The sequence below is a fragment of the Erpetoichthys calabaricus genome, chromosome 10 (genome assembly GCF_900747795.2).
Source record: "Erpetoichthys calabaricus chromosome 10, fErpCal1.3, whole genome shotgun sequence".
Taxonomy (NCBI): domain Eukaryota; kingdom Metazoa; phylum Chordata; class Cladistia; order Polypteriformes; family Polypteridae; genus Erpetoichthys; species Erpetoichthys calabaricus.
Window position 1 is genome coordinate 146261562 of NC_041403.2, and position 12484 is coordinate 146274045.

General features: G+C 37.4%; 1 protein-coding gene across 1 annotated transcript in view; it reads left to right on the top strand.

Moving 5' to 3' along the window:
• The first annotated feature begins 313 nt into the window (after positions 1–313).
• The window catches only part of ywhaba (tyrosine 3-monooxygenase/tryptophan 5-monooxygenase activation protein, beta polypeptide a), a 28706-nt gene continuing 16535 nt past the window's right edge, over positions 314–12484 (top strand). Inside the window, exons 1-2 of the mRNA XM_028812029.2 lie at positions 314–477; positions 8240–8540. Of these exons, the coding sequence (XP_028667862.1) occupies positions 8247–8540 (294 nt within the window). The 5' untranslated portion in view covers positions 314–477; positions 8240–8246. The remainder of the gene's footprint in view (positions 478–8239; positions 8541–12484) is intronic.

Here is a 12484-nt window from a genome sequence, read left to right on the forward strand (position 1 = left end):
GGCATTCTTGTCAAGTACGGAATCAAGGCAGTTTGCCCGAATGAGTGATGATAATCTTATTATTTTCTATACATGAAGCACATACACTAGCGTTCGTTACTCAAATGTAGAAAAAATATGGTTTTGCAATGGCGGCTTCTTCCTTGTAACTGTCACCTTAGCGACAACTGACGTCATCCACTATTAGTTTCCATGGTAGCTGACGACGATCGAGGCCCTGTCCTCATGGCTAGAAAACCCCGTAGGGCGGTTACCGCGGATACCAAGGGACGGGGAAGGGTGTGGGGAGACAAGAAGGGGTGAGAGGTGGAGGAGGGGGCGGTGTTTTAGAGGAAGCGGAAGTAACGGTGCAATCGGAAGTGGTACTGCCCTGAAGATCCCGAAGAGCAAAGAAGGAGATCGGAGAACGAGAGAGAGGCAGAGCGCGACTCCCTAACGGCCATTAAAAGAACCTTAGGAATCATCGTCTTGTTATCCGTGAGTGTTATGGTTGGCCCGAAGGTATAAAGATGCACCCGTCGCGGTGTACAGAGTAAAGGTAGCCGGGCCCTAGCCAGGTTTGGGGCTGACTGTCGTGTCGAGGGGCCAGGCGTCTATTGTGGTGCGGGGCTGTGAACCACGATTTAGGCCTTACTGTCGGCTGTGGCTGCCAGGTTGTTTGGCAGACCAGCAAGACATCAAAAATCCCTTTTGAACTGTTTCGGTTGTTCGTCCATCTACAGTGGAGACGGGCACGTATCGCAATGAGCGCCCATCGGCATGTAGTGGTTGGCGGGGGAGGGAGGGGGGGGGGGGTGGGTGTTGGTTTGAGCGAATTTGACAGGTTCCGTTTTTCCTGTCTTTCTCCCTAGCTAACTGTTTAACGAGAGGCGTTTAAATTCGTGGTATCATTATTGTATGAATATCGAAGTACAAAAAACAGAATAAATCAGAAATAAATAAATAAATGAAGAACGAGAATCCCGAAAGGGAAGTCAGTCTCTAAACCTCGAGGCGCTTTACAGGCCTGATTTTTTCCCTAGCTGCATCGCACTTGGCGATGCGGATTAATATTCGATACCTGAAGGAGATCATTCAGGGGGACATTCTGTGTCGTCAGCTACAGTTTCTGTCTGATGATGGGGCTTTTTCACATCGACTGCCCATGTTTTCTCAACGTTTTTGTGAGGCTTTTTTTTATCGCCATTCTGGATCTCCATATACATAATGGAAAAAAAAAAATGTAACAGTATCGATTTACGTGCCTTCCGATGCCGTTTGAAATATATTTTGGTTAGCATTATTCGGTAATATTTCTCTTTCTTTAACTCATCGGTACTTCCAACGGATGTTGTACGCCATTGCTGTCACGCTTGCCAAGTTTTAACCTTTTACACTGCATTCAAAGCCTTCTGTTCCTTTGCTTTCTTGAGGGTGTTTGACACACACACTCACATTTTATATATATATATATATATATATATATATATATAACTATAACTGCGGCCAGTGGTTGCATGGCTTTGAGATGTGGATTTTCGAACTTTGTGAGCTGCAGTGCCCACCTCTTTACTAGCAATTCATACGAAGAGGAGATACTCCGTGTCAACCAATCATTGAACTCACCTTTAGAAACGCACACTTCAAGTTGCACTGTGTTTAGTTCATCGTATGTAATCCTAATTTGTAGTGTGGCGAAATTATTTAAGTATACTAATTGTGATACACGTTTTAAGATGTTGGATCATTTTGTTAGTGGTAAACTCAGTATTAAATTAAAGGGTATACGATGTTCGATACCTTGGCACTTTTTCGAATATATCTTGGCTTTCCCGATATCAAGTTAATTCCGTCTTAATTCCGTATGTATTGATCACCGTTTGAAATCATCTGTAAACTTACCTTAGATCAAGCAAAAGAAGTTCAAAGCTACAGAGCATCTTCAAAACACTTTTTTTTTTTTGCTGTATTAAACATCTTTCTTCTGTTAATAGGCTACATGCGAGATTGAAATCAGAAAGTGTTCTTGGCCTTCTGTTGTGTTGTACTCATTAGTAATTCCTTTGGCAGAGTCTGCATATTAAAATCGCCTTCGACTGGTTTAAACATTAAGGCATTTTCTCCTCATTCAGTTTAAAAAGATGTAACATGGGTAGGGCATTTATAAATAACTTGTTCAGTGGAACGATAGATTTAAGTATGAATTAGCTTGTCCATTTCAGCACATTAGTCAAATAATCACAGTTGTGTACTTGGAAGAAAAACTCACAAATGTACTTGTTCCGTTATAAGAAATAAATCCATACAAAATGTTTTTTTTTTATACACAAAACCTTAGTTTTTTCATTGTTTTTATTATTTTTTTAATTTTGCTTATTACATGTATTATCGCTTTCTAAGTCTTTTTGTATGTACAGTGTTATTAAAATAATTTTTATCTTTAAAGATATAAAGGTTCAAGTCTTTCAGCCCTGCTGTGGGACCCTGTCATAACCTGCATAAATTTTCTTTTGCATTATGTTAGACTGGAAATTCAGATGGTATGTAGTTTATATTGGGGGGTGGTGGTCACTGATCTAATAAGATATGCTCTTTGTAGGTGGAAAAGAAGTTTCTTTCCCAGTATATCTATTTTAATTGTTTTTTTTTTAAATACTTTGTTTCAGAAAGTATTTTGTATATGACACCGTCTCTGTCTCCTCCAATGTACCTTCTGATAAGTGCTTCCTTTGACTCATTGTGTCCATAGACTTCATGAGAAGGTTAGAAATGAATAGGATTGGTGTCTACAAATGACATTGTGAAAACTTGGCTTTAATGTCACAAATGTAAACATTTGTCATTATTTTTATTAGGTGGTATCTCACAATAGGGATGGTAGAATACCCTTTACTGAATTTATCAGGGTTTCATTTACTGCCATTTTATGTCCATATAGAGCTTACTCTGAACAGTTCTGTTCCTCAAGTGGCAGCATCTAGGACAGAGGTGGCCAACTCCAATCCTGGAGAGCCACAGTGGTCAGAAGTTTTCATTCTAACCATTTTCTTAATTAGTGACTAGTATTTGCTACCAATTAACTTCATTTATTTGTTATTTAAGACTCAGACCTTTTAAATCGGGGCTGAGCAACATCAGTCCTGAAGGGTAGATGTGACTTCAGGTATTTGTTCCAACCCAATTGCTTCATGAGAAATCATTCATTGCCGGTGAAGCACTTATTGCTCAAGTGAAATTTTATTGCTACATTTTACTCATCTTGTTGAAGATTTTGATCCCTTAATTGCTTATTTTAGTCGTACACAGCAGTATTCATTGTTTTAAATGCTTTTTATTAACAGTAAGAAGCAAATGACAAAGGAACCAGCAGTTCTACATCTAGTTTGTCTCCATTTCCATCTGTGTGTATTCATCATTCCATTTTTGGTTTAACTAGTCAAAGAATCTGAAGTGAAAGTTACTCATGCGTTTTTAGCTTTCAAATCATTTGGATGATACTTCTATAAATAGAAAGGGAAAAAGTCTATAAATTAAGAATGAACTGACATGGTAGACTTAACTAACTTAACTAACAAGCTATGAAATTAAGTAAGATCTGTTATTGGTGTGGATCGGCTTCTAAATAAGCAACTGGATTGGAACAAAAACCTACAGCCACTGCGGCTCTCCAGGATCGGAGTTGGCCACCCCAATCTAGACACTGTATACTTATTACTATTTCATTACTGGGAAGTGCAGCTTTTGTATAAATTGCCTTGTATATTCCATTGTTCAACTTCAGGAAATCTTTAAGAATTTTTTAAAAATTAATATGTCTGATGTATAAAAAAAAAGGGTATTTTCTATCTCTGTTCTTACTGTGGTTAACGTAGGAATTATTCCTATATAAAATACCGCTTTAATTGTCATTTGACATGCTGTGGCACATATGAAACATAACTGCCTTGGGGTTTGGTGCTGTTCCCATACCACACCAAAAATAAATAAATGAATGACTGGTGAATACGCTGGTACTATGGTGCTGAGCAGCATTAGTCACACACAAGAAAAGTATAAAACTTAAATAACCTATTTTGTCTTATCTACTGGAAGTGGTCTATGTCTTCATTACATACATCAGCTGCTGAACTCCAATGTCTTAACTCCAGTTCCAGTCCTTGCATTATGTATACTCAACTAGTATTTCTCATTATACTAACATTCACCACTGCCACAGTTTATTTTTATTCCATCTTTTTGTTACAAGTAGGTTACTCATGTTAAAGATAAATTTAAATATCTCGTTTAAGCTATTTTTTGGTAAGGGGATTAAAAGAATACATTTTTTTTGTAGTTGAAAATAGTAAATATTTTAAGAAGGTGATAGTGGTTAGTATTGTTTCTTCAAAGCATTGAGAATGTGTTTTAAAGAAATGCCTTCCAGACATGTGTATTTTAATTTAGTACTGTCTTCCAGTTAATGATAATAAATTTAATAAATATATTCTCATGTCATTACTAGGAATGGCAATTTTGATCGTAATTATCAGTAGTCAGCCCTTTGGTAATAACTGTTAATTGTTAAAAAGAAGCCCCATGCTTAACAGAAGACAAGGATAAATTTCCAGAAAGAACAGTTGTTTATGCATCATGTGTATAAGAATTGATTTAAATAGATTGACACTTTTTTACTATCTGTTTATTACTGAAGAGTACTTTTAATAATTTAGACTTAAACATATTAATGTGTCTTCCACATACTTCATTTGAGATGAAGTGTGCATGGCTCCAGCATGCTGTCTATCTGTAATCATAAACTGTTCCTAGGTCGAAACATGGGACATGTAGTTGAATATTCAAAAAAAAAAAATGTGATGGTGAAAGGAAACAGGAAGATTATTATTTTATGTTGTAAATCACTTCAGGCTCCCTTGCTAATCTTCAGAAGTAAGCCAAAGTGGCAGTCCTGTGGATGAACTTTAAAGCTTGCTTCACTGAACTGGCTTTATAAGAGCCAGACATGAGGCCCTACTTGAGTTGTACAAACTGCTTTTGGTTACAGAAAGTAATTGGCAATGCAGAAAACTTGCTGTTTGATGTGAAAAGTTATTACAAATGTATTGTCCTGCACTTTGAAAAAGATCACCAAACTTCATGACACAGCTTTTTCTCTCTGCAATTTTTATTTGGTAACGACCACTAAAGCATCGGTAGTGAGCATGTGTTTGGGAACTGTCAGGCATTAGTGTTTTCATTAGCTGGTAGGTGCAAGACTTTATGGGTGACATCACAACGGACACCAGCAGGTAACATGTTAGGAGTGCAGTCCATCAAAGCTTATAAACCTAGTTTAATCTGCTGTGAAACCTGACGAGCACATTTATGGAGATGGCAGAACTTCATCTTTTAGTATTCATGATGGACTGAAGTGAGTGGTTGTCCTCTCATATTTAAGCAGTTGTTTCACAGTTTGCACATGCTCCACTGTTTGTCAGAACTGCCTTGGTGCATTGTTTACCTCACATATACAGTCACCTTAGGCACAAGAAGTGAAAGTGCACAGACAGCTCTCTTTATACGAGTGTGATTTTCTACATTATAAGTATGGGTCCTGTACATTGAATATAGGACTTGGCTGTCATGCTGGATCCAAAAAGATCAGATGCTCTGATAGCACTGATGTTCCAAGTATATTAGAATAGCCTCCTTCCACAATTGAGATGCATGTTAAATGATGTCCTTCACTACAACTTGCATTGTGCAAGTAAAACATGTTATTGAGTCCCCCTTCACATTGTAGGGTAAATTAGCTATAATGGTGTTGGATGCACTAACATAAAATGCAGATTTTATAGTAATGATTTAACTACTGAGATTATTTAAACACTTTAACACAGATGGTAAACTTCAGTTATAAAATAACCTCTCTAATCGGTATGTAACTATATCCTTTGCCATCTCAATTTATTATTGAGCACACATCCATTGAAGAGCTGGCATAAAATGCAGTAATTACTAATGTAGTATGGCTAAAGGAAATGTAACAGATGTACAATATAATGGTGAAACGTACACAGAGAATTAAGATGCAATACTTAACATTCTGTCCATTTCTTTCTTTTATCTTATTTTTGTTTTTTTGGAGGGTGGTGGTGCCAGACTTGCCATGTTAAAGACCTGTAGTCTTTCTCTCAGTAGTAAGTAGTGAAGTAATGATGGGTTCATGATCTTTCAATCCCTTGAGCAGCAAAGATAGCGGTGTATCCAATTCTAGATAAAGGTTTTTGTCACTGACATTTTTTGCTTTTAGGACTTGACTCTGTTACAAGGACTTATGTAGTACAAGCAGTTTTATACATTGGTTTTTTGTGAAACAGGGCCTCAACATTTTATCTAAATTGGAGGGAGCGACACATGGGTAGTGCTGCTGCATCACACTTCAGGCATTCTGGTTCAAATTCTGTGCAGATGTAGAGTTTGTAGTCCGGGGCAAATACATGTGCAAGTTTTCCTTTCATGTCTTCATACTGTGTGTGTGATGCATATTGGCAATTCCAAATTGGCATTAAGTGAGTTGATCTGTATCTGAGTAGGCCCAGTGATAAACTGGCACCCCACACAGGCATAGTACCTACACAGGAAAAGATGGTCAGGTTCTGTTCCTGAGTAAACAACGTTAATTTGGTGTTTCTGGAGACAGAGGAGCAGTCCAGTCAAAGGTGAGTACCACTCTACCCAGGTACTCGATAGTCATTGAATGGAAATAATAGTGTGCACCTTTATTGATGACGATGGAGAGTTAGTATGAGAAGTGAAATTTTTTTTTTTCTTATTTCTTAGCACTTGTCTCTGTATAATGTTCCTGTAAGTGTGGGTCATTCCCCTTAATTATTTAGTAACTTTGTAGCCGTAACGCCAATTTCAATGAAAAACATTTGCCATACAAAAGAAAGCTTGAGCTTATGATCATGTCAGCATATACTGTTTGCTAGTTATTTGGTCCGCTTTTAGCCATGTGTTTCAAATTAATCAAAGAAATTCAAACTGACAAAAATGTAATCTTCAGGGTCTGTGCAGCATTGGCACTAACCACTCCACCACCAGGTGTTTTGTTTGAAAAGAACAAGCCTGGAAAACTATTGAAACACTGTTCTAACACTAGGATACTGTTCTGTTTTGTAATAGGAGCACTAAATGCAGACCATATTTGCTGGCAGAGATGGTCCTTGTGTGTGTGTGTGTGTGTGTGTGTGTGTGTGTGTGTGTTTTTTTTTTTTTGTTTTTTTTTTAAATCCCATAAAGTGAGGAACAAAGTTGGTGCCTTCAGATGTCTGCTCTTTTCATGTTTCACCAGTGGACAAAGTTAGGCCTTGTAGTTGAAGAATGTCTGGCACAAGAGCTGCTTTCCTTGTTTAGTTTATTGAGGCATCTTCTAATAGAGAAATAGTGCTGGACTGTAACTCATCACTGGGTTCCAAATTTCATTTTCACTGTCTAGGTTTAACTAGTGCAAGCTACTCAAAACAGAAGTGTAAACACAAAATAAATTGGCACTACCTTTTAGCCAAACATGATTAAGGTGGATACTCAAACGGATAGAATGAATTTTTTGTGATGTGGTACCTCTGCTAAGCCTGATTTCCCTCATTCTTTCTCTCCCTGCTGTCAAGCTAGATTCTTGTTCCCCATTACTCTATAGTAGACCAAACAAGTTCTGGAAATGGATGTTCTTAATTGCTGGCTGTGCAAGAGTATGTGCCACAAGACCCACCTTATTAATTTAATCTGATTTTCATTACCCAAAAAAAAGGTTCTCCATGCAACTCCAGTTGCCACCAGAAAGATTGAACAAGTAATCAAACATAAGGCAGTGGGTCAAACTATTCGAAACTGTCCTTTATAGTGGCGTAGTGTATAGTGTTGTCATCTCACAAATAGTCTGCATGTTGTTTGAATAATCTCGCTGTGTCTGTGTGGGTTTTCCTCCTACGTCCCTGTAGATGGGAAGGTTGGGTTAATTAGCAAATCCAAGTTGACCCCTTGGGAGATGGGTGTGGATGTGTTGAGTGGGTCCCGAGATTGACTGACACTGTACAGTATCTGGGCAGTTTCCTGCCTTGGATTAAATGGATTTTTGTGTTTTGTTTTTGTAGTGGTCTAGTTAAAGACTTTTTTTTTTTTTAAATATTACAAAAGTAATGTTTTATTTACAGGTTTTAGATAGCTTAGTATTGATTTTTATATATAAATATATTTTTTTCTCTATCCCTGAATATTATAGGTTGAAAATGGACAAGAGTGATCTAGTACAGAAAGCCAAGCTTTCTGAGCAGGCTGAGCGCTATGATGACATGGCTGCTGCAATGAAAGCTGTGACCGAACAGGGCCACGAACTGTCTAATGAGGAGAGAAACTTGCTCTCGGTTGCCTACAAGAACGTGGTGGGTGCTCGGCGTTCTTCCTGGAGAGTCATCTCTAGCATTGAGCAAAAAACTGACGGCAATGAGAAAAAGCAGAAGATGTCTCGCGAGTACCGTGAGAAAATAGAGTCAGAATTGCAGGAGATTTGCAATGATGTTCTGGTAAGTGGTTTTTAATTTTAATTAGAAGTAGATAACATTCCATACAATTAAGTCAAACTTTTTAATAAAGCAAAATTCAACCCCCACCCAAGAGAGAGAGCAACTCTGGATGCAAGGTTTCCTCTATAAAAGGAAACAAGAAAGGAAGGAGTACCCTTTTCCCTGAATGGAAGCTTATTCTAAAATATTATTGATTAGATCCTGCCATTTTTTAAAATTTTTTAAATTTGAACCTAACTGAACTAACCTTGGTAAGTTTCAAATTATTGATGTTAGTTTTACTAACAACTGATTAAAAAAAGTTGTAATTGATATTCGGTTTGGTTGGGAATTGTTGCAGAATTAACAATACTTTTTTATTGCAAATATTATTTTTTTTTTGTGCCGTACAGAGAATCTCTGCTGCAGCAGTAATGGTTTGTTGCGGCATCCTTTGCAAATTCATTTTATTAGTACACAGAACAAAGCATTCCAGTGGATGATGCACTGCAAACATTAGTGTTGGCACAGATTTTCCTATACCTAATGCGTCTATGTTTAACTCAATTCAAGAATTTGAGATCATTTTGTTTTTCATGGTGTTACATCTGAGAAATGGTGTAATATGAAACATGCAGTTTGCCCTTGTTATCAAAATTAGGCAACATGGCACAAATGGGACCATTTCTTTAATTAAAAAAAAAAAAATATATATATATATATTTGAAACTTGTACTTAATCAGTCATTCACAGACTGATGAAAAAGCAGAGACGTAAGAAACCTCATTATGTTTGGTAGCTTTGTATACAATCTTACAGATGCTTTGTTTGCTCCCATGCAGCAGTCAAATTTAGTCTTCTGACATGCAAAGGAGCTTCAAAAGCAAAACAAAATGCAGCAGTTTTTTTTTCTTAAAACTGTGTAAAGTGGTTTAAAGCATCCCAAGATTATTTAATCTGTTTTAATAAGATTACTATTCTAAAATAGTAATGAGAAATTCCAGCACATTTTACTTGTGAATAAAATGGCAAGTTAATGCAATACAGGTACTACCTAGCCATGCACATTTATGAAGCTGTTATAAACATTTATTTTATACACGAATGGTCAAAAGTTCAGAAATTTTTGTGCTTTTTGGGGAAAAAAACAAAAAAAACAAATGATACCATTTATTATGAGAACCTATCATGATGACATTTAATTAGCTGGAGATTTATATATTTTCTTTACTCACTTATTTAGAGCAGGGTTTTGGGGAAGTTGAGCCTCTCCCAGAAAGCATGGGCACAAGGCAGGAATAATCACCAGGCAGAGTGCGCCAGTTCTGTATATATTATAATTCAAAGAATATTTGAAGGATGGAACATTGTAATATCAATTAATTAGTTGACTGCCATGCTGCAAAAATAAAAGTTCATCTCACGAGTACTCACCCATACCTATATTAAGTGGGTTATTTACCGTAAGTTTTCTCCATTTTAATTTAGAGATGGTTAAGATGCTTGAAATATAGTTTATTTCCACAACAAAAGATTTTAATTGGTTTGAATTGAATTTCGGTGAAATTTAGGTGTAAAATTGATACATTTTTGTCTTCAGGTATACAGTTTCAGCAAAGTTCAAACACAAATTGCAGAACTATAAAATTGGTTTGTGGCTATTTGTTACAGAAGAAGAAATCTGTTTTATCCTATTGGGTAATATCAGTCATGAGGTCCTTCGCAATTCTCACATTTTAGTGGTGGAACTGTTCCCAAACACCCCATATGAAGCAGATTAATGGTAACAATGCCCTGTTTTGCAAATGGATAGTTATAACTGAATTAAAAGAATCTGGCAAGTAAACACAAGATATTTTCCATTGTAAATTTACAGTAGATTTAAGTTTACAGTTGTCCTCACAGGTGGCGCAGTGGTAGTGCTGCTGCTTTGCAGTAAGGAGACTGTGGAAGATTGTGGGTTCGATTCCTAGTTCCTCCCTGTGTGGATAGCGCTTTGAGTACTGAGAAAAGCGCTATATAAATGTAATGAATTATTATTATTAGATGTCTTGAACAACAATGATACCTATTAGTTACTTGGAACCTTATCATACCCCAGTGTTTTAATTTTGTCTCTAGCTGTGCATGCCTAAGTAGTTAAATCTAGTAATTATAATGGCCACTTGTAGTTTTAAGTGAGAGTCTGAAATATTAAAGAGGAAACTTGTTTTGCTTTTCAAGTTCACGAAAGATGTCACAGTAGGAACTGTCAAATGCTCCGTCACTACTGACTTTATTTTTGTTCTCCAATCAGTTATACAGTACAGTTTAACTTGCATATGGAACTGCTGCTGTAGTCATCCTAGCAACTCTTAAAATACCTCTAGTACTATGGCAATAACATTACATCCATCCATCCATTTTCCAACCCGCTGAATCCGAACACAGGGTCACGGGGGTCTGCTGGAGCCAATCCCAGCCAACACAGGTCACAAGGCAGGGAACCAATCCCGGGCAGGGTGCCAACCCACCGCAGGACACACACACAAACACACCCACACACCAAGCACACACTAGGGCCAATTTAGAATCGCCAATCCACCTAACCTGCATGTCTTTGGACTGTGGGAGGAAACCGGAGCGTCCAGAGGAAACCCACGCAGACACAGGGAGAACATGCAAACTCCACGCAGGGTGGACCCGGGAAGCGAACCTGGGTCTCCTAACTGCGAGGCAGCAGCGCTACCACTGCGCCACCGTGCCGCCCTAATAACATTACATTTAAAGTTAATTATTAAAGGTCATTACTTGTTTTTCTATTCCACTTGTTTTTAAAATGATCTTTTTAGGTAATGTGGCATATTTTCCAAGGTGTTGGACTGTTAAGTCTCCAACCCAACAGTGGGCATACCTTTGCAAGTTTATGTATTGTAGACTGTAGTGTACATGTCTGCAGTTTCAAATCAGGATTTTAAGTATCTTATCTCTGGTAATGTTTGACACGTTTCATAAACTTAAGTCAATTCTTTGATCTATGAATGGAGTCTTATATTGGTTTATTTTGTATCTCTAGCAAGAAAAAAACAATAATGGCAAGCTTTACCCATCCCCTGTAGTCTCCCTGTCTCCAGACATAAGTCATCAGTTCTCGTGGTACTGTATATGCAGCACCATTGACACTTAACATAATAAGTTCATGACCACGGGGCCCATGTTGTTTTAATTGTAAGGCTAGAATCACACTACACAAGTTAAATCTGGAGAGTGCCGGTTGCTTCTTGTGAGCACACCCCTGAAACTTGTGGCAAAAATCAGACCTGTTTGACTAAGTGAGTGTGTTAACTTGCCATTTAACTGACGGTTACAGGTGTGTTTTGTGACTCTCTCTAATATGTAAATGAAGGCTATGGCCGAACCTCCCTAGAAGTCATGCTTTACCACAGGAGCTTATGTGAGCACTAGTCTATCCTACACATGCAAGCCAGTGACTGTGCTGCTTGCTCCAACATAGGTTGTATAAATACTACAGATTGCAAAGGCTATCTAATACAAATTAGACTATCATGCTTAAATCTAGAATGACTTTAGATGCATACCTCTTACATTACGCTCAATAGTTTTATTCACTTGTAACACCTTATAACTAACCCAGTTGTAAAAATGATTGGTTGCACAATGTTGAGTTGGCATCACATTAACTTAATGCATCCCATTTGTTAAATAAGTGTTCATTTATTATTCTGCTAGGTGTGCTTGTGTTTATTTTTTTATTTTTTTGTTCTCCCCAAAGAATTCCAAGGCCTACACAAAAATGACTGAATCTTTATTCACATGTAGACAATACATTATGCAACCATGCAGTGGATTTATATCTTGCCTTGTTCATATTTTCTCCCCTGTGTATGTGTTAGTCTCCCAACCAGTGTTTTCAGTTGCTTAACGGTTCTGCTCAAGTTTGTTAGTGTTTTTAAAAAAAATGTTT